Source organism: Gracilinanus agilis, chromosome 4 (genome assembly GCF_016433145.1).
Source record: "Gracilinanus agilis isolate LMUSP501 chromosome 4, AgileGrace, whole genome shotgun sequence".
Classification (NCBI taxonomy): domain Eukaryota; kingdom Metazoa; phylum Chordata; class Mammalia; order Didelphimorphia; family Didelphidae; genus Gracilinanus; species Gracilinanus agilis.
This window is the reverse complement of record NC_058133.1, coordinates 171,702,035-171,724,746: the sequence shown is the minus strand read 5'-3', so window position 1 is coordinate 171,724,746 and position 22,712 is coordinate 171,702,035. Positions and strand designations below refer to the sequence as shown.

The following is a 22,712-nucleotide window of genomic DNA, read 5'->3' as shown; positions in this document are numbered from 1 at the left end:
TCTAAGAGAGCTGTGGAGACTGATGTGGCTTTTAACACTGTCTGTAGGCAGAAGGAAGCATAGTTACTGCAGAAAAATGTAGTGGTAACTGTAAACTGTATTTCTTCCCTACCTGGTCAAAACCCAAAGACTAAAAAAGCAACTCTTGGCAGGACACATCTGCTAACTCTGGGGGCCTCCAGCCTTTATTCTCACCTTTCTGGGTGTTGCACTGGATGTCTCAAGTCTCTCAGCTTGGATAATCTTCCCTTTACAGCCCAGGTAACAGATCCATTATCAGAGTTCATCCTATTTGATTCATTTGGGCATAAAAGAGTGAGCCTGTGATTCAGAATGGGAGGAACAAACTCAAATTGCCAGCCATTCTGCAGGCTGAATTTCCAGGGAAGGCTGGAGCTTTCTGTTTGTCAACTATAGGGTTAAGGCTCAAAACTGCAGCTTTCTGTAGAAACTGCATGGCAAAATGATGTCTTAGGGCTTTCCTTGTTTGTTGTAAACAGTGCCAGGTGCAATTAACTCTCAAGAAAAAAGCAGCTGCTGCCCTGCTTCCAAGCTCCCAACACCTGAGCTATGTTAAAACTGGCCAAATGGCGCTATTTCATTGAAGCACATGAGGACGAAGAATTAAGTTCTTAACTACTTGTGGAAAATAAATAAAAACACTCCCTCCACGCCTCAGTATGCCCCTACAGCACCGTAACTGAGTTGTAGATGCCATTAATTAAGGGCGCGTGGGTCTCAGTTTCACTGGACAACCTTGCCAGCGCTGGGGTCGGGGTCATCCCAATGACCAGGGCACAGCTAAGGGAGCAGGCGCTTCACTGGACAGGGGGAGCCTCACGGGCTGGGGAGTCACCTCTTTCCAACCTTGATGGCAGAGGGATACTGGAGAAGATCAAGTCAGGTATTGTGACTACAGTCAAGGATGAAGGAAGTGGTGGTGAACACCTATTGCCAGAAGAGCTTATCACAACACTGGGAACAGGACAGTGTCACTGTCTAGGCACTGATGCAACTATCAAAACTCCAGACTTAATAGTAGATTTAGCCCCTCCTCTACAGCTAAGCAACTAGAGTTTGCATTTAGAGACAGCAAAGAGCAGGCATGTTAAATCCAATAAATGGCACTTCCACTGTAGGGTTTCCCTCTGGCTATAACAATGCTTAAGCAGCCCACGTAGTCCCCTGGCAGGAGCCCAGAGCCCCACACTGTGCTGGCACTGTTGTTCCCAAAGGCAAGATAGGGCAGAGAAATGAGTCAGAATCTTGGCTCAGCTGCTTTTCCACCCATTTGTTCGGAAAGGATCTGGTTCCAGACCCTCTACATACTTTAAGGATACCCACTGCTCCATTTTCTTGATCACTACTGCCTACAAGTCCCCAAAGAACACATTTAGTTTTTGAGCTCCACTGATTACTTGTTAAACAAGTGTCTTGGTGCCCTTTAGCTGGGGATGACACTCCCCCCCAATTCCAGGGCCTGCGGGACAAATGGGTTGAGATCTTCTGGGAAAGGGCTTTCTTCTTTTCCCAAAGCTTGCTGCTTGCACCATTGGCCTCACACCCTCCCCAGCCCTCTACTGCTAGCTGAGGGAACAGGCTCATAGAGCTGGAGGAGGGGGGAAGCTGGGCCTCTGACTGCCTTGAACTCTGCCAGAAAATGAGGAGTGGGGGAGGGCTGGTTTTGGGTCAGTGAGGGAATGGTCACTTTGTCTTCATTTCAGTAAGACCTCACGGTATGAATTCATACCCTTCATTGTCTTCTCACATCTCATGTGGCTGGAGAGGGTGGCATTCCTATCTGTGTTAAATAAATGCTGTAGGTAACCACGGGTTTTCCCCAGCATGTCCCATGTAACCAGACAAGGTCCAAGGGGAGAGAAAAAGCCCCTTCCATTCCAGTGCTGCGGCTGTTCTCTGTGCTCAAGGCAGTGGTCATAGTTGAGTCACAAAAGGCAGCTCTGGCCCTTTCTACTGTATAGAGACAGGGGCAGGGCAGGGCAGGAAGCCTTTCCTACGTTGAAGGAGAGTCCATTGTGGAGAGAATCCGAACCACTTCTGCCCGCTGAGTGGGTGAGATGTGCTGGGTCATATGGACGATGGAATCCATGGCAACTTCGGGGTTGGCCTGCACCAAGCTAGAGTAAGAAGGAAGGAAGGAGAGAAGAGAATGATGAGAGGGGAGGACAGGGCTTCTTAACAGCCTTTAGCAGGCTGGGAAATCAACCCCCACTTCTTCAAAGGAGAGTTTCAGGAAAAGACTAACTATAAAGCAACCATCCCAGCAGATGGAAGAGGCAATTCTCTCGCCCCAAAAGGTAAATGTGGAGACCTGTGACCTGTAAACTGTCCCTAATAACTGAAGCAAAGGCAGTCAAACAGGGAATGAGACCAGAGCACTTAAAGGGTGATAACTACACTGTTGTACTCCTACAAACTGGCCCAAGAGTCACCACACAACTCTGTGTATTTTACTATTTAGGGGGAATGACAAAGCCATGATTTCCCCCTTTTTTCAGTCTGACTGTTGCTGTGCCTCTTTAACAACTCCTCAGTCCATGTTAGCCAACATTTTACACCGGCTGGGGACAGGTTTCGCTGTGGCTTTACCTTCGGATCTGCTTGAGGATGTAATCTCTTGAAATGTACTTGATGTTTTCATCAACCACCGAGCGGACACCATCTTCTTCTGTCAGCTGCTTCTCCAGCCACTCTACCAGGTCCTTGTTGTTGTCCCAGACATAGGCCTGCAAAGAGACGGCTGGTTGTCAGGAAGCAGGTTTTCAGCCAGGCCCAGGGCGCTGCTGAACTCATACTGACTAATGGCACCATCACAATGGGCCTATTCCCCTGCTACCATTCCTGAAGCTTAATTAGCAATTACCTACAAGTGGATATAAAATATTACACCAAAGATGTAGGAGATTCCCTCACAGATGCAGGAGGTAATAAACAATTAGCTCAAGTCAAAAGATGATTTACCCACTCTTCCTTCATTTCTTCTAGTAAACACAAGTGATACACATCCAAAGCTCTGATTAGAGTTGCCCACTGAGATCATCCATGCCCACACACTTATTATAGCAGTGACTCTGGCAAGAGAAAAATGGCAAAGCAAAAGAAAAAAAGACACCCACCACACCCACACCCACACGAAAACAACAGAACAGAACAGGGAAAAAAAAATTTCTAAACCATGGGGCTTTTCTCTTAAGTCTTGGTTGTACTTGTTGACAAATGGACAGCTGCTCATCCAAATGCCAGTCCTAAGGGCAGCATGGCTACAGCTAAGGTGGAGGGAAGGGCCTCACAGCAGCAGCAGCAGCAGCAAGCTGACCTTTCGGCTGGCTGATTCTCTTTGCATCCCGCCTGGGGAGTTCGTGTTACTGTCCCCATGGTGTAAGTCCAGCCTTTAGTGTGGAGCTCACCACCAGGTCAGACATGTAACCCCCATTTTAGTATCAATGAGAGTATCCAAAGAGGTCAAGTCACCTCCAACCATGAACATCTCAATGAGCCACTTCACCCTCGCTCTTTTTTCTTTGCAAGATCATTTAGCTGGATATTTGCTAGGTAGTTGACTACATAATAATTCAGGAGTGTGTTAGAAGCCTAATAGCCTTCTTGCTCTCTTCTCCTCTCATTTTCTTTACAAACCATTTAGGAATCGTTTTGTTAATGGTTTCCGGAAAACCAAGTACCACCATTAGGGCTCATTCATATTTATGTCATTTTGTTTGGGTAATTAAACACAAAGCTCGTCATTTAAAGGTGCGCTATCCTTCTCGGTTATCACTAACGAAGTCAAAGTCAGAATGACAATGAGCTTAGCACTATAATTTAATAGGTGAGTGCATTTAGGGAATCTTAGTGGCTTTGAGGCTAGAGACAGGGCTGGGAGATACCTGCTTATTAAGTCACCTAACACCACCAGGTCATGGCTCCTACTCTATAGCCAATGGCAACTTCACTGGCATAAGCATTCCATGACCAGAGAGAGAAAAGTTGCTAAAAACGATGAGCCCATTTATTAGTCTTTTCTTAAAATAAACTGCCCATTATCTAGCCCTCACTCCCATCTCCAATGGTGGTGGTGGGAAGGGGTGGGGGGAGAGAAGGAGAGACAGAAACAGAGAGAATGTATATGTGTGTGTTTAAATTACAGGCCCTACTAACTCTTTCACATTTCTAAAACATTCCAAAGGTGTCACCATCCCATCTCAGGCAGGCCCTGAAATTGTGGGTATTCTGCAGGTCCATAAGCCAACATTTTACACACAGCATGGGAGACTCTGAAATCAGTGCTGTCATTTCAACTCCAAGTGTCAGTTTCCTCCAATCAAAAAAAAAATCATTAAGAGAACTTAAACACACACACACACACACACACACACACACACACACACACACACACACACACACACACACACACACCTCTCTCCATCCCTTGAAATTGTCTAAATTGCCTGATCATTAAAGCAGTGTAGTCTTGTGATGGAAAGAGAAACCAGGTCTACTGATGACTATGATTTTAGGAGTCTCTTAATCAGTTTTGAAAAATGGTGCTAAAAAACTGCCTTACCTTTCAGGAATAGTATGAGAATACATATCTATATTTATGTCTATATCGATATATATACGCACACATATTTATATATAGGTGTGAGTAATATAACGTGTGAAAATACTTGACATTTTTAGCACAGCAATAAGGACAGGTATTAGTGACTTCATTGATTTAGGGAATTCTGTGATGAGGCATCTTCCTGTACCAATGCAGATACATTTTTCTGCCACTTATCATCTTAGAAAGCTCCTAGAAAAGGGGCAGCAAGGTGGCTCAGTGGATAGAGCTCCAGTCAGGAGGACCTGGGCTTAAAACTGGCCACAAACACTTCCTAGCTGTGTGATCCTGGGCAAGTCACTTAACCCTGTTTCCCAAGCCCTTTGCCTGTCTTAGAGTTGTCACTAAGACAGAAAGTAAAGGTTTAAAAAAGAGAGTTCCTAGAGCCCTGAAAGGTTAAGTGACTTGCCCACAGTCACAAAGCCAATCTGTATCAGGGGCAGGACTTGAATGCACGTCTTCCTGGCTCCACTGTCAAAAAAAAAAAAAAAAAAATCTGGATGCCATTTCTAACATTTCAGGACAGAACTAAATTAAAACTCTCTGGCTCCTCTCCCCTTCCAACAATAGTAATATCATTATAGCTTACACTTATATAACTCCTGGGGCTTTGTGGTTACAGAACAGTTTACAGACACAGACAGTAACTTGTTCAGTCCTCACAAAGGCTCCGAGGCAGGTAGAGCACAAGGTAGCATCATACTGTCCTCATTTTACACATGGGGAACCTGAGGCTCAGATAGGTGAAATGATTTGGCCTGGTAGTGGTTGAATTACTTCAAGGTTTTCAAAATATGTGAAGATGTATTCTCTCACTGGAGTTTCATGGAACCCTAGTAGGGAAGGAGTGAGAGTTATTCTCTTTCCCTGCTGTGCAGGCCAGGATGGGGGGATGTGTGAGGGGAATAAAGGTGTCCTGACTTCCAGCCCAATGCTTTCTACCTCACTGTCTCTAGTGACTCTTTCTCTAGCACAAATGGAGTCTCCTCATTTCTCTGTTCAAAAATCTTCAGTGGTTTGCTATTGTCTCCAAAGTAAAATTCAAATGTTTTTGCCTATTGCTCAAGGCCACCTCTACATATTGGCTCCCAGCTACATTTTCAGCCTTCTATGACTCTTCTCAATTAATCAACAAACATTTACTAAGTATCTATTTGCCAGGCACTATGCTGGGAATCCAAATATGAGAGTAAAACCATCCCCACCCACCCACAAGAAGTATAGTTCTTCAGCCCTTAAAAAACTACTTCACCTTAAATCTCCAAGCTCATATTGTTTCCTATCTAAGATGCCCTCCCTCCTCCACCTTCCCTTATTGAATCTCTTCCTACTGTATAAAGACTAATTCAAAGACCACTACCTCCATGGATTTTTCTCTGATCCTCCTGGTAGATAATGATCTTGCTCTTGGAACCTTATAGAACACCTTATTTTCCAGCTCTCTAACAATGTACTTTCTATGTACAAAAACTGTGTTTGTGTGTACATGTGCGCTTATTCCCACTGGACTATAAAATTACCTGAGGGCCAGGACTGTCTTACTGAAATTTTATCTCTTCCTTCACATCTATGAGGAAATATAAGAATATTCTGCATGCAAAAAGTCCTAATAAATGTCTGTTAATTCAATCAGTCTTTTCTACTCAACTTTTTCTTAAAAGCTAATATAACATCATTTCCCAAGCTGTCTCTCAATCCATGAATACAACTTCTGATATCCTACCCACATACTGTCACTTCAACTTTCACAATTTCCATCATCAGTAATGCAGACTTTTTTTTTTTTTTTTTTTTTGCCCCACTGCTCTGGGATTCCAGTGCATGTCCCCTGCATACAAAGCCAAATACTTATAAAGATTTCATGGGAGGAAAAAAATCAGTAAATGCTTTTTGGGTTTCAGACCTGAGAAGAGCTAGGTTTACCCAAGAATCCCAAAGCTTTTACTCTAGGAGAATATTTAATACTCTTATTAATCATTTTTAATCCGTTTGCTTTTAATTAAGTAACAGCATGATGCTTTCCTATCAACATATGCCAGGGAACAGATTAATTGTGGCTTAAGATAACTCTTCTTGATTGGTGTAATGTATTAGCTAACGAGATGCCTGCTTCTAAAGATGCTCAGGCACTACCTTGGAAAGCTTGCAGCCCTCTAGAGAAAACTGTTCGTTCTTCCCCTTTTGCAACCTCAGAGTGTTGTGTTTAATTTAGACATTTAAAAAACAAAAGACAAAAATAAACAAAAACAAACTCAGAAATAGGACTCTAATATACATTGAGTTGTTCCTCTAAGGTTATCCCTTTTATAAAACATTGGCATCATGCTTTAAAAAAAAGGAGGTATCACTAAGGATGGTTGGTTGGCTCTTCATTGCCACACTGACAAAATCTAACTTCAAATCCTGACCAATGAAGCAACAGTCTTATGACCAGAAAGTGATCACATACTCTGGTTGAAGAAAGACGCAGGCTGAGCTTGCGATGAACAACGATTTTCCAGTCACATGGAGACAGAAAGCTAAATATCCACTAAGTAGAGCCAAGCACAGCCTCGAACTGCAAACATCTGGCAGAAATCTCTTCTTTCTTTGGTCTGTGATACCAGATATCAGATTCAATTGAATGGGCTACTGAATGGGCTGCTTGCTGAGGGGGGTGGGGTGGGTGGGTGTAAGCCAGTTCGGATCCCACCTGCAGGCTAGCAAGGTGGTGTGACACAGCAATGAGCTTGGGAGTCAGAATACTTGGGATTTGATTTCAGTTCTATTAACATGCACCTGTGGGTGCCATTTCATCTCTGGGTCTCAGTTTCCTCTTCTGTAAAATTAGGGTGTTGGACTCTTCCAGGTCTGACACTTGAGAATTATACTCAATGCTTTTTAAAGGCAAGTCAATGTCATATGACCAAAAGCAGTTACAAGGGATGGAGAACAGCAGGAATAAAGACAGTCACTAGCTCCATGGAAGTGTGATCAGGCCCCATAATACAGGGCCTTGGAACTGAGATCTACTTGCCTTTCTTTATCTTTAAAACAATCTAAAAAAAATTTTTTTACCACTTTTAATGAAATACCAATGAATTATTAAAAATAATCCCACTAGTGGGCCTACAAATGCTGAACAGATATTTATCTGTAGCTGTCTCCTAGTGCAATAACAGATAAGTATCTTTTAGAACACTATTCAACCTCACTAATTGTTTTAGTCATTAGTATATCTTATTAAATCTAAATGAACTATTTGGAAAGTTTCGTGGCAAGTATTACTTAAATAGGACAGCTGATAAGCACTCCTGGCTAAGACACTGCCCAAGTCTAGGGTACTACCTAACTATGCCAGTAACAACAAAACATGAAGCAGCTGGCAATTCAATTCTCAAGAGAGTGAGAGTTAGAATCACAGAAGGGGGGTCTTGGGGCCATCTAGCCCAACCCCCTTCCTTACATTATAACTAAACTGAGGTTTGGAAAGGTGAAACTATTCACCTCAAATCACGCAGCTAGTTTCTCTGCAAATATGGAAGCAAGTTTTGGAACCCAGCAGCAGAAAAGTGTGGGAGTGGGACTGGTGAGTCTCTCCTTCCCTGCCAACTTAACTGAACATGATTCTTACCATTTTCTGCAGCTAGTTGGGGCTCTCTCCCTCATCTTTTCTTCCTTCCTTCACCCCCACACCTCCATTTAGTTCCTATGGGCAGCAACATGATAGTCCAAAACTTGAGCCACCCCAAGAACCATCCACTTCCTTTTGCTTTCCAGGTAGGAGTTGGAATAAGCTGAAAAGGAAGTGGATGGTCTTATTCCAGAATATTTTGATAGATTCATTTTGCTCATAACTCTGGTGTGGAAGCATGAAGTAGAAAGAAGAGCTAGTCCTAGGCCCAACTGTCATGTGTCCTAGGGCAAATCACCTAACCTTTATGAGAAATGGAAATAAATACCACCAGCTGTTCTACTGCTGGAAATCCAAGGAGATAATGGATCTATTATTATCCATTTCCAAAATGGGTTTTCAATAATTAGGAATGGCAGCACCTCACTGCAAGTCATAAGGAAAGAGAGTAGCTAACAATAATAAACCAGCACCAAGACAGTCAAATCATACCATAACTCCTTGCAACTCACTCCTCAGAGTAAAATGAAATTTAAACTTCCATTTGAGCATTTTCAAACTGTTTTTCACTAAACAAAGGCAGACTGGGTGAGTGGGAGGGGTGGGGGTCCCACGCCAGCATGGAGCAGGCAGGGTAGGAAGAGTGCTTCCCAAGGTGTTGGCCTGTCAGTCCCCACTGCTTGCCTTCTCAGCCCTGTTCTAAGCATCTGCTACTTGTCTAATGCCTGCTGAAGCAGGAGACTTTTCCAACCACTGTTTAAAGGACAAGACTTTTTTAAAAGGACTTTGTATCATTCAAGGTTTAGGAAAAATTACTCAAAGCCATTTCCAAACATATGGGGATTTAGAATTTCTTGCCACTTTCTCATATTCTTCCTAAGAAAAATTCCCAAAATGTGTCTTCAAAAGGACACTGAAGATTTCATTCCATCCTTAAAAGTGAACTACAAAGACTTGCCTTTTGCTGAGGTGGCAGGGTACAGAAGGTGGTTCTGATCATTCACACTGATATTGCTCAGTGTGTGGTCCTTACTCAGGGCTCCTTCTGCCTGCTCCCTGCCCTTCTCTGAGAACCTTCTTCCTTCCTTTGTACAGATTCAACTTAAGTTCTGGCTCAAACCCATAGACGGAGAGCTTTAGATTATTTCAGTGTCTCAGCAGATGGAGATGATAATAAGGGAAGGTGGAAGTAACACAAAATAGCTTCAATTCCACCATCTCCTCTCCCAAAGGGCCTTCATGCTTTAGCTATGCTGGCTTCCACACCCTTGGGACCTTGAAGTTGTCCATTGACAACCTAGGGGGCCAGTGGTGTTCTCTAATTTTACTTCAATACAAGCAGCTGGGAACAAATAGCAAGATTTCTTGTAATCACTGCTAAGAGAGATGAAAATGACCTCTCTTCAGATTGTCAACCCTCTAGAGGAGAGAGTTCTAGGGAGCATATGAGCACTCTTCTCTGCTCACTTCTAGTGCCTAGTGAAGCCATGTGCTTCCATTAGTGACTAATGCAGTAGGAAGGCAAGGGGGGGAGGGGTCTTTCCTGGCAACAAGCACACACTCCATTTACCTAGCTGGCCATTCTTAATTCAAGAACCACCTTGATTTTACACTTGTCTGGCTTTCAATGCCAACTTGCAGTAGAAGCTGCCAGCAGACATGAAACAATTGTATTCAATCATGGTGACCACAACTTAAACTGGGAGTCATATAATGCCAAGCTTCCCCATCAGCATACTGGGAATATCTATCTATTTATTTGTTTGTGTGTTTAACCCCTTACCTTCCATCTTGGAGTCAATACTGCTGTATTGGTTCTAAGGCAGAAGAGTGGTAAGGGCTAGGCAATAGGGGTTAAGTGACTTGCCCAGGGTCACACAGCTAGGAAGTGTCTGAGGCCAGATTTGAACCTAGGACTTCCTGTCTCTGGACCTGACTCTCAATCCACTGAGCCACCCAGCTGTCCCCTGGGAATATTTATGCCCATTGGCTTTTCTCTAATTGCAGCATAATTATTTTAAAACAAACTAGTACCCTTAATTAATGGCTAAAGAAGAAGCTCTAAACTACCCCTCCTCTTCAGAACACCTCAATGTTTCATCTTGAAAATGTGTCAGTGGACTTCAGGTACTCTACTGATGGACAGTGTCACTAATAATAAAAAAAGGTGTAACAAATTGAAAGTGCTTTGTAAACAAAATGCAATATAAATGGTAGCTACACATACATTCCCCTACCAGAAGAACCAGCTTTATGGAACAGGATATGTCCATAGGTACCATATGTCTGTCAATCTCAATCCTCTACTTGCCCAAGAAAAGGAGGGGCATCAGAGCAAAAGATAAGGGCTAATACCTTATTTGCTAGACCTGTCTAGAAATTAGAACTCTTCTGGAGCTAAGTCAATGAGCATACAGAAAGCTTTTCATAATGAAAGAGACTTGCTTCTAATTAGATATTCTCTTAATAAAATGTTTTCTTTGGGGTCTCAATAAACCGACACCCAGTTCACATATTCCTTGATAAGGGGATAGACTTTGTAACAGCTTCCAACATGAAAATGTTGTTTTTAGTTCTAGTCATGAGTAAGAGGAAGTTTTGAAGCCATATCACTCTCTCTAGAGCAAGGATTTTTAATCTGGGGACCATGGACCCCAAGGGATAGGATTCAGGGGGTCTGTAAGCTGAGATGTGAAAACAGTTCCCTCTTTATTTTCCTTAGCCTCTAACTGAAATTTAGCATTTCCTTCAGTTATGCAGGCAACAAACAGAAGGAGTCCACAAGCTATTCCTTGCTCTAGAAGGCCCTGGTTTCCCTGTCACCAGTTCCTAAAGACAAATCTGGGGAAGCTACAGAAAAAGGATTCCTATTGCCCATCCTCAAGTGGAAGGAGAGGGCAGAATTCAAGGGTAGGCCCCAAGACTGGTCCCTTCTCAAACCTGTCCCTCTTGCAGCTGGGGTGGCTTCTCACCTTCACTGTTCCCTCCACTTCCACAAACCAGCGCCTCAGCATGGCTTGGATCTGCCCATCTGTCAGCTCTGGGTTGGCAGTGTGGATCTTCTTCTTCACCAAGTCCTCCAACAGCAGCCGCCTGAGGCGCCAGTAGAAGAAGGTACGAGATGTTTTCCAATCTAGAATGTCCTATTTGAGATAAGACAGATGTCATTCCAGTCCTCAAGCTGGCCTGGTGCCATAGGTTAGGCCGTTATCCTATCACAGGTAAGGCAGGAGGACACTCATAAGCCATGAGGTGGTGGTCAACTGTTATCCAGTAAACATCCAGGGAAGGAAAAGCAAAATCTGTTACCACTGCAGAGAGAGAAAATAGCTGACAGTCTACCAGGAACTCAAGAAAAATCTACTCTCCACCCCGACTCCTACTTTATGTCATCAATATAAACCCCAAAACAGAGCAAAAACTATAACCCTCTGAGCACCAAAGAATGAACCAATCAAACACTTGATGGACATATGGCCGAGACTTTCCAGCTAAGAGCCTACTGTACAAGGCAGAGAAACAAACAGTGAGTAACTGGTTTTGAGTAGACATGGCTAAACTGCCTTGTATGCAGATTGGATCTGAATTAAAGGCTGCTTTCCTAAAGCCCTAAACCCAGAGGAATCCTATAGCATGAAAGGCTGAGGTAGCAGTGAATAGAGTGCAGGATCCTAGAGTTAGGAAGATCTGAGTTTAAATTCAGCCTCAGAAACTTCCTAGCTATGTGACCCTGGGCAAGTCACTTAACCTCTTTGTCTTAGTTTCCTCATCTTCAAAAGAGGATAATAATTGCATCTTCCTTGCGGGTTGTTATGAGGATCAAATGAAATAATATTTAAAAGGCACTCTGCAGACCTTCAAGCACTCATTATATAAAGATTGGCTATTAATATAACCATCCTCATTAGCTCTACCAGCCCTATTGTTGGCAGAAATGACTTAATTTCCCATCTTTTTTAAAATAGGGAGTTAATTCATAAATTGTAAATTGCTTTTAAGAAGGTCATCAGTGTAGAGGGGAGAACCACACTAAAGAATCTGAGATCTGCATAATCCATACAATCTGAGAGCCTCTCTGCAGACAGTGCACTGTTCTTGCTCTACTTTTCTGTTATGTAGTGAGCAGGTAGGCCACCTGTATGACACCCACATCCATGGGTTTCTGACAGTCAGCTGAAAGGCGGTCATCATACTTACATTAATGACACCCTTCTCCTGCATCCGGCCTGGTGTGTCATGCAAGTCAGCAAACTGCACAGCTACCTGGTGGTAAATGGGAATGAGGAATTCCTCCCGTTCCTTCAGTTTGCTCTCCAACTCCTTCCGCTCAGCTGGGCTTAGCTCTGGGGTGCCTGCAATTAGAGAAGCCTGCCCATCACACTCCATGATGATGAGGAATCTCTCTGCATTAAACCAAAGGCATTCTTCCTTTACCTGGGCTCAGAATCTGACCTACAAATTTGTTTGGAAGAATTTACATTTCTTTTTACAATGCCAGAGGGAGCATATTCTTCAAGTCAAATAGCTGAAACCCTATTTAAAGGGGACACAGGAACAAAGCTATCATTTTTGGATCATAATATCTGAAACAACATATTCTTATCCTCCAGAAATCACTTAAAACTGTAATTCTTCCTTTTACCACTGTGTCCAATTAGGCAGGGCTTTGTAGAACAAGCTCTACTCTAGGTTGGGCCTACAATTGGTTCTTGGTTGAGCTATGCCACCACTGGAAACTTTACCTTTCCTTGTTCTTTGTCACAATACTATCTACAGCCCACTGTGCTAATCACTGAGGATACAAAGACAAAAATGAACAAGTACCTGCCATCGAGGACCTTGCATTCTGGGGCTGAGGAAGAGACATAGAATACAAAGACCTGTACTTCCTGAACTCAAGGAAACAGAGTGGCTCTGTGTTGTCCACAAGAGTAGTGGAAATATATTTTGGAAGAATGAGAAAGTGGCCTAATTTTTTTTAGCTGAGGCCATCCAATTATTTCCCCTTATGCCCTGCCCCAATCAGCCACCACATTTTATTCTGGTCTGAATGACTCTCTTAAACTTGTAGGTACTTTACTACAATAAGCACTAATCATATATGGAAACTTATGACCTCAAAGTAACACAACTCAATAAAATGAGAGCCAGATTAACATGGCTGGTGGCAGTTCAGGGTATATTAGCTACTAGGGTTCCCCCCCTACAAGCTATTCACTAGGTCAACTTTTGATGAGCATGATAGTCATTCTCGCTACCGGCCCAAGAAAAAAAAAAGGAGAACACACTCTACCCATACCTGATAGCTTAACAACTCCTCCAGGGACCTGAGCTCTGTAAATAAAAGGGGCAGTGATGCAACAGTATGGGGTGGGAGGGGTTGGGGAATCTCCTATAAAGAGGAAAACCACTTCAAAAATCAATGCTATCCCAGTAGAGGTGTTGATAGTTTGTGCTTTTCATCTTAATTAATCTCAGAATGGGGCCTACGATCAATACTGAAAATTTAGCCACTTGCCTAGTGTGGAAGGTCGAGTTCGACTGAAGGAGCAATAGGTGACAGCTTCCAGCATCAGGGAAGACCTGAGGTACTTTGTCACCAAAGCTGACAAATAAATACATGCCCACAGGTGATGGGATTCGTGAGAGAAAAGTCTATTTCAAGCAGGCCTGTCTGAAGACAGTCCTTGTTGTTTATGCTACTATGAATCATACTCCATGAACAGCCTTGGGCTGCTAAGCGAGCCAGGATTATGAATAAACAAATGTTAGCAGAACAGAGATGGATTTGTAGGACATGGTTTGGTTTTTCTGAGAGGTTTTTGTTATCCGAATTCAGTTTTCTTACATTAAAATCAATGAGCATTTTAAACTATGATGAAGAAAACTTAGGACTAAAAATTCTTTCTTGCCCTGCATGAGAACATTCAAGGTCTTCTGCTGTCATTCTGAGCCTGAGCAGACAATGCATTGAATTTACTTAAATTCTATAATAGCCTTAGAGAAGTCCATTCATTTTGGAAGATTTGAACTCGACCCATTTAGGGAAAATTTGAGACATCTATTCTTCATTCAAATTTTTTGAGATGTGACCTTCTAATTTAAAATCCTTCTGCAACAGCTATCATTACCAAAATCAAAGGAGGCACCAGAAGCCAAAGTTTGTCCTGCTAGTTTACTTGTACTCTAACAGAATAGGTCCTCAAAAGAGTTTCATTTTGATTTTATAAAACAAAAACGTGAAACTAAAAGAAGCCAAATCAACCAAGAGGCCAATTTCCAAGGTTTCATCTGACGTTGAGACAAAAGCTCCCAAACAATCTCCAATCTATAAGCCAGGCCCCCATTCATTAGGCAGGCCCTAAAAACAATCTGTTTCTGCTCCCAAGAGGTTGGGAATGGGGAAGAGGAGGTCACAGGCCTTCTAGGGAGTGTCTTCCTTGTTATGTCTTCCCTTGATAACCACACAAGGTGCTCATAACTCCTTATATTCCTTCCCCTGTAAGGGCCCTTTTCCATTAAGTGACAATGCTTTCTAAAGAGACCCCTTGGCTAAGGGGTCCAAGGCCCTGCTGTAGAGATGGCAGGCTATAGCAGAGGTGGGATTTTGAGGGTGTCTTGCTCTTCTCAATGGAAAAGGGGGAGGTTATAAACCCTGCCCACATAGAAAGTGTCCAAGAGGCATCCATGGGTGGATTAGTCAAGCTGCAAAGTGAGCAGAAGTTAAGGCTTTTTCAGAGATAGATTAGCTCCTTGGTTAATCAGGTTTTGCCAGCACATTATTGTGGTTTTACAAAACAAAGATGAATAATGTTGGAATTTCATATAATTTTATCAGACCAGAAGACCAAAGGTATTTTCCAGTAGGATTACACATCCCCTCAATCAGCTATAATGCCTTGTTGACCAGGGCTTCATGGCCTATCTCAATCAAAATACTGAAGTGAAAATGGGAAGGCTAGATAGAATAAAAGAAATCTACAAAAAGCACATGTAAGAAAGATGAGGATTCATTTATGTGCTTTTTAAAGAAAAAGGTTTTGAAAAATAATAAATTTTACTTTCAAAAAATAAAAGGTTGCTCTTATATCAGGATACTCCTGTAGTTTAGACTATGTGCCACTCTCTCCTTGTACCAGTAAAGCAGCCAGCCCCCATAATGATTTAGGGGAGATTAACAAATATGTCAATGTCCATTTTCTGCTTAATTTAAAAGCAGCGTCTATAAAGATTTTTGACTTCTGAACCCTGTTCTCCTGAAAGAAAGAAGGTAAGAATGAGGAGGGGGATAAAGAGTGATTATCCTATCATTGATCGTTTGTCAGAAGCATTTCTTATTCACTGGGCTATTGTAAAAAGCTAAGCCCTCGATCAATCTCGTAAGCCCCCTGCACAATTAAATATCTTAGAATGGTTTTCTTTCTTTTCTAGCCAGATCTGGGAGCCTCAGGGTTTTTAGGAAAGCAAGTTTTGTGTGTGTATTGGGGATAGTAAGTGTGGGGAGTGTCAAAAGAACACTCAATGGAGAGAAAAGTCTTTCTCTTCTAGAATCCTGCTCCCAAAGGTTGATGAGAAAGATAAGAAGAAAAAGAACAAAAATCTCTGCATTATCTTTCCTCTCCCCCAACTCTCTAAATTCTCCCACTCATACAAACTGGTTTTGTATTTAAAAGAAAATGCAAAAAGTGGGACACAAAGCATAAGTTGAACAAATGTTCACATTCCACCAACTCTAGGTGTCTCTAGAGTATGGGGTTATAGCAATGCTCCGTTTATCCCTCTATCCTCTTCTGTTTCATCCTCATTACATCCTTTCTGGATGAGGTTAATTGTTTGATTCCTGCAACAGAAGCCTAACCCAGAGGAGCAGATCTGAATCAATGCCAAACTGAGAAGAAATATTGACACTATGCATAGTCACTCAATTCACCATGGCACACAACACCAGGACACAAGACCCTCAAAGGCCTACCAGTCACTGTGTGACCTCAGAGAAATAATGTTACCTCCCTGGACTGGGTGTTCTATTCCGCATGAAGGTATGGACTTATTGTTGTCAAAGAAGGAAAGCATTTTGCAAAAGGTTCTGATTTTGGCAGACTGTACAAGTATAATACCCATGCCTAATTTTAAAATCCAAGTCAGATGAGGAAAAAATTAACTTTTAAGTATTGAAATTAAAGTTACTAAGTACTGAAATTTATACTTTGTGAGGTTTTTGGGGTAAATCCCTATTTTAAAAGATTTCTATATAGTCAGCATGGTGGAAGAGAAAAAAGAACTTTTTTCTAGATAAACAAAGGTTGGTCTTGTTCTACACAATTTCTGTGTTCTTCAATAACTACGTATAAATTAAATATTTTTAATGTGCCAGGTGAGCTATTTAAAGGAATCCTGTAAATCCTTTGGTAAAACAAATAACTTATATAATGGGAATAATATTCCCCAATAGAAATGTTTTATAAATTCAGATATTCCTGTATGATTTTTCTTCAAAATGGGGCACACTTGAATAAACATAAATGTATCTTTACATGTAAATTTTTCACAGTGAATCTGAGAATCCTTTCAAGAGATATTTAAGTCAATGGCTCCAAGTAAAATGGAGGCCTTAGCCAGCAGGTGCTGGTTTCTCACTGCTCATCTATTCGGTTGTTTTTAACAAACATGAAAGCTTGCTAATGAGAATAAAACCAAAAGACACATGAGCCTTTCCTCACATTTCCAAAACCGTTAAAAGGCTTGCCTTGTCCATGCCAGTTTGGCCCATATTGTTCCAAATCCCGTTCTAGCCCAATTGGGTTCCTTGCTAGTCCCTGACCTCGGCATACCTTTGCATAGGTCACCCTCCATGAGAGGAATACAACTTCCCCCCTTCCTCTCATAGACTCCTTTGGGATGTCCTAGCTCAAGGCTGAACTCTGGCACCACTTCTCATGCAAGATCTTTCCTGGCACCCAGGTAATATGTGCCCTCTTCTTTCTGAAATTATTTTGGATCAACTAGTCTAGGCATGTGTCATTTCTCCCTAGTAAAACATAAGCTGCCTGAAGGCAAGTACTATTCTATTCTTGTCTCATCACGTCTTGGCCCCTCCCACTATATCTCAAAATTGTGGACTGGACCATTCAAAATTCTTACTAGCTATTCCTCCCCCAAAATGAGGCAATCCACACCAGAATCTCAGTGAGTGGAAGATGAGTAAGGAGAGAGGGGTGTTGGAAATGTCCCGTGATAAGAACTTCCAAAATACTCAGAGAGAACTAGTTTTTTTTTTTTTTTAATTAAAGCAATGATAGGGAACATGGTACTAAAGAATCATGGACCACCACTTCTGGGGATAAAGCAAGCCCTGATGATTTTATAAAGAATCCCATTAAAATGCCTTTCCCTTCTCTCTAGAAAACACTACCTACTTCTACTCTGATTGCAGTAAATTTCCAAATTGAGGGAATATAGTACAGTGATGGTGAACCTATGGCATGGGCATCAAACATGGCACATAGAGCACTCCCTATGGGTACTGAGCCACCTTCCACCCCCACCCCCACCCCCCTAATTCCTTACTAGAAAGGCAGAGGAACTCCTGCAGAGCTCTTCCTCTCCCCCTCTCCACTGTACCTGATGACATCCCTCCCCCTCCACCCAGCAGCCAATGGGAGCACACTGGGGTAAGGTGGGTGGCTCACAGGCAGCAGAGCTGGAGGAGAACTGAGTGCTTGGTCCATTCCCCTCCCCCTCTACACTCGTTGACGACATTCCTCAGTTCACCTGCCCTTCTGCCCCTCCTCCCTCCACTGTGTGTGTGTGTGGGAGGGGGGCACAGCACTAGGTCTGGGGGGGGGGGGCCTGCATTCAGTCTCTAAAAGGTTCCCCGCCACTGATATAGTATCTTAGCTGCTACTGACAAAGGTGAAGGCTGAAAAACTGAAAAAAGTTGGGTGTCCTTTCCTACCCTTATCTGCAACAAAACCTGGTGCTGGCACTGCCTTCCACACTGCCATGTGGGGAACAAGCTATAAAAATCAAGAAGAGAAAAGGGTGGTGGTCCTTGGGCCCAGACATCAGCATACATAGTCGAATGGATGGATAGTGTTGATTAAGTTCTTACTACAGTCACTGTGCTATGGACTAGGGGCAGTATAAAAAGAAAAGCAAGATAATTCCTGTCCTCAAAGAGCTTACATTCTAATGGGTCAGGAGACTCTCAGCCTGGGATTTTAATACTTTTAGGGGGTTCAACAAACATATAAAGCCTAATCTGTTTTTGTTTCTTATGTATATATGTAAGATAAACTATAGAATATATTTTCTTTAATACTGAACAGGAGGGGGCAGCTGGGTAGCTTTGAGAGTCAGGCCTAGAGACAGGAGGTCCTAGGTTCAAATCTGGCCTCAGGCACTTCCCAGCTGTGTGACCCTGGGCAAGTCACTTGACCCCCATTTCCCACCCTTTACTACTCTTCCACCTATGAGCCAATACATAGAAGTTAAGGGTTTAAAAAATAAATTAAAAAAAAAATACTGAACAGGAGTTAAGGGAAGATTTTCTGAAAGCCAAAGAGTAAGGAGAGCAAAAAAGGGTTGAAATACGAGACAACATAAATAGGGGAGTGGTGGCTAGAGTGATATACTATGGTTTAGAGAGTTATGTGAAGGAAAGCCCTAGAAGCACAAACTGACATGCCCTTTTGGGTGACAATGGCAATGTTGATTAATTATAGTTCCAAAAAGAGAGACATGGAATCAAAGGAATGCCCAGGGAAGGGAGCTCTGGACATCAAGGATTAGAAGCCTCCAAGTTGTATCAATAGTCCTGTCAGCAGCAGGAGCAATGGGAAGAAGTCAGATGAGAAGCTAGGGAATTTCTTCCTCACTAACCATACTTCCCAAGGGACAATGCAATCATTTCTTTTCTATCTAAGTCGACTTGTTCCCTTTATCCTGACTCAGCTCAAAAATCAACTCAAAATGCTTGTTGCCTTGCAAACACAAAAAAACAAAAACCTACCTCTCAGATCTCTGGATCATGTCTGCCAGGAAAACCACTCTAGAAAATAAAAAAAGTTCTTTCCTCAGGGCTCTTCCAGAGTGGAAAGTAAACTCTTATAGTGTTCCCTGGGGGATTCTGAATTTGATTATGAAAAATAATTGGGGTTTTTTGTTTTTGTAAGAAAAAAGATCGAACTTGAATTTGCGGATATCAAAATACTCATCCCCGAAAATACTTTTGACAGACTAAGAGCTAAAAGGCTTTTGGAAGTATTTGAGAGAATGATAGCTCCATCAGGGTGGAGGCCAGAGGATGTCGTATTAGTGATACAATGAGGCACTAGAAGTCAAGGTCTAGTGCCTAGCCCATGGTGGGGCTGGATGTTCCAGGGGCACAGTTCATGTAGGCAGGAACCCAGCTGCCTGGGAATGGAGCCATTGCAGAGGTGAGTGAGCAATGGATCTTGGCAATCAATCAACAATCATTTATTAAGCACAGAGGGAGATCCCAATGAACAGTTTCCCAGTCCCAATGAGCTCTTATACTGGAAAGAAGGAAGGGGAGGGGGAGGAACCAAGATCTTTCCTAATCTGTCTGATGCCATTTTGTTGTTGTTTTTAACTGATTTGTCACTTTCCCTCCTGAACACAAGAGGATAATTAATATGCAAAAGAGAAGTGTTCTCAAGAGACCATTAGATATAAAAAGCCTATAGTCACAGCAACTGGATAGGGGAGACTTTGACTACAGCAGGGCTTTTAATTCTTCTTATTTTGTTAAAGGGTTCATAAGAACCAATCAAAGCGTCACAGACCACATCAAAATACAGCCTTCCTGGAAAACAGATACCCCTGAGAGACTAGGGCCCATTTCCCCAGCAACACAACCAAACCTATATTTGCTTAAGCTGTATCTGGTCCTGCACTAATACCTTGTCTGATAGTATGAGGCAAAAATAATATCAGTAATGAGAAGCACTAACATTTTGGCTCACTTCATTCTCTGGTTAAATAATTGTTTTTAATTCCAGAAGAAGTCGTTAAAATCTGACAAACCAAAAACTCTCGACAGCCTTCCTCCCCAAGCCAAAAGGAGTTCTTGCTTTTAAATTAAAATTCTAACAGGCATATGAAGTTGGATTTCCAAAGTAAATTATTATTCATCCCCTTAGGGAGGTTTTCTAAATTCAGCCAATCGGGATGCACTTATTTATATACATGATCTGATTGGTTAACATCAATAAAGCCACTACACAGAAAGCTAGGAACATGTTACAGTACACAGGCTATGGCTATGAAATCACCTGACAATGAAGAGATAAGACACATAGGACAATAGCCATCTCTAATGCCACTCCTCCCACCTTTTCAAAACAAAAAGAATTTTCCCATTAAAATTAACTTCAAACTCTTAAAGGAAAATAATTCTCGTTGAAGTTATATTGGGCCCAATAGTCAGCTGAATAGCAACTGGAGGTGAGAATCTGTGAGGGGCAGAATCATTATTCAAGGTTTTTAAATTAGTTCCTGCTGTAAAGAAGGGCATAACCTTAACCTTTTTTCTTTATCAATCTTTATCAGCTCTGGAAAAGTGGTTTCAGTTTTCTAAGGGACAAGAAAAGGAGCCTGGAACTTCCCCCAACCCCACCCCAATGTCACTTAGATTCAGCAGCCTTCAGGCTATACCAGAGCTTCCTACATTTGTGGGTTTTTATTTTCCTTTCCCAATGTATGTTTTATATTCCCAAGAGACTGTAAAATCCTTGAGGTGCCAAGGTACAACGGACAGGGCTCTGGGTTCAATTTTTAACAGCATGACCTCGGGCAAGGTCACATCCCCTTTATGCCCCATGTCCTGGCTGCTGCTGACTTCTGAGATCTCTACCAGCTCTCACTCTCTAACCCTCTGATCCTTGAGGGTAGGCTCCATGTCCCAGCACAGGATTCTGTACTTCACACTCAATGACCTACTTTGGCCTCACTCTATCCTTACATATAAATGAGAATAAAAATAAGACTAACAATAGCCCCTTACTCTTGGTTAGGGCCCGATTGTTTTCCAAGTGGTTACACACGCATTATTTTATTTGATTCTTATATATGGTAGGCAGGTCAAGAAATGAAAGCTCCAAGAGTTTAACCAAGGCAGCCCAGTGGTTATGGCCAAGTCCAGCTTCCTTGTTTTAGAAACTCAACCTTATGATAAGCTTGACAGGCATCAGGAGGAAAATTGTATTTTCTGTCTGTGAATGAGGCTTCCAATTTAATCAAGACTAAATAAGCATAGTTTTCTTCATCAATAGTGGAAAATCATCATCATCATCAAAATAACTGCATTTATGTAGCACTTTTAAAGTTTACAAACACATGTTATTTCATTTGGTCCTCACAACAACCCTATGAAGTAGGTACTATTATTATCCTCATTTTACAGATGAAGAAATTGAAGTCACAAGAGTTAAGTGACTTGGCCAAGGTCACCCAGCTAATAAGTGTCTGAAACAGAAGTTGAACTCATGTCTTCCTGACTTCACATCTAATACTCTACTGTGCCACCTAGTCTGCCTGATAGGAAATTATAATAAAGTAATAGGTATCAAATTGTTAACTAGCAAGCACTTGAGAATCTCTTCTCTATTTTTTCCCCTTAATCTGAAAGCTGCTGGGTCAAGGTTGGGGCAAAGAGTGTCTCTTTCCTGGAGAAGAGACTATATCCCTGTCTCCACAGCATTAGCTAGTCTGGCCCCTCCACTTCAAATGCATGTCTGAGAGCAAATGCTCTCTCTTCCCACCATTCAGTTGCTCTAGAGAGATAACAGCCATTCGGGGGTTAAAAAGAGGCAGTGAACCTCCAGTTAATGAGTAAGAATTCAGCAGGCAGTGTAAGATAAATGGAGCCCTCTCTGCTTCTGCTGGAGTCAGCATGAACTGCGGCCCTGCGGCTTGTTTGTGGCAAATGGAGTGCGCGAAATATCAAAGGGCAGTGATCCAGAAGAAGACCGACTTTGACAAATTTTAAATTGGCCAGAAAGAAAACCAGCACACACACACAAAAAAAAAAATACAAAAAATTATGCAATTCACTGTGTCCTGCAATCTTGTTGCTGCCTTTGTACAGAATTAGTGGCAAAACAACAGCAATGATCGCCCAGTGCTGGGAGCTATTATGAGCCATCTAAGAGAGATGCTTATCAGTGCCAAAGCTTTCAGAGCCCTCCCTACATGTTGTGGTAAAGGTACTGGCTCTTGTGATACTGCAGCCCCTTTAATTAAAGTGTAGAGAGTTGGTCAGGAGTAATTATCCTGTTTGGAAAAGAAAGCAAGAAGTGGGAAACCCCAACAACCCTGGGTGACAGCCTATTTCTGAAAGATGAGAGAAAGAGGGAAGGAGTCAGGGAGAGGGAGAGAGAGAGAGAGAGAGAGAGAGAGAGAGAGAGAGAGAGAGAGAGAGAGAGAGAGAGAGAGAGAGAGAGAGAGTGAGTT

At 42.3% G+C, this 22,712-nt stretch overlaps 1 protein-coding gene across 2 annotated transcripts in view; it reads right to left on the bottom strand.

The window, feature by feature from the left end:
• Nucleotides 1-1,383: 1,383 nt before the first annotated feature.
• ACACA (acetyl-CoA carboxylase alpha) overlaps nt 1,384-22,712 on the bottom strand; it is a 246,389-nt gene continuing 225,060 nt past the window's right edge. For both annotated transcript variants that reach the window (XM_044673681.1, XM_044673680.1), the window contains 4 exons: nt 12,435-12,589; nt 11,210-11,380; nt 2,611-2,747; nt 1,384-2,138 (listed from right to left, as the gene is read on the bottom strand). In XM_044673681.1, coding sequence (XP_044529616.1) covers nt 2,015-2,138; nt 2,611-2,747; nt 11,210-11,380; nt 12,435-12,589 — 587 coding nt within the window. In that variant the 3' untranslated portion in view covers nt 1,384-2,014. The remainder of the gene's footprint in view (nt 2,139-2,610; nt 2,748-11,209; nt 11,381-12,434; nt 12,590-22,712) is intronic.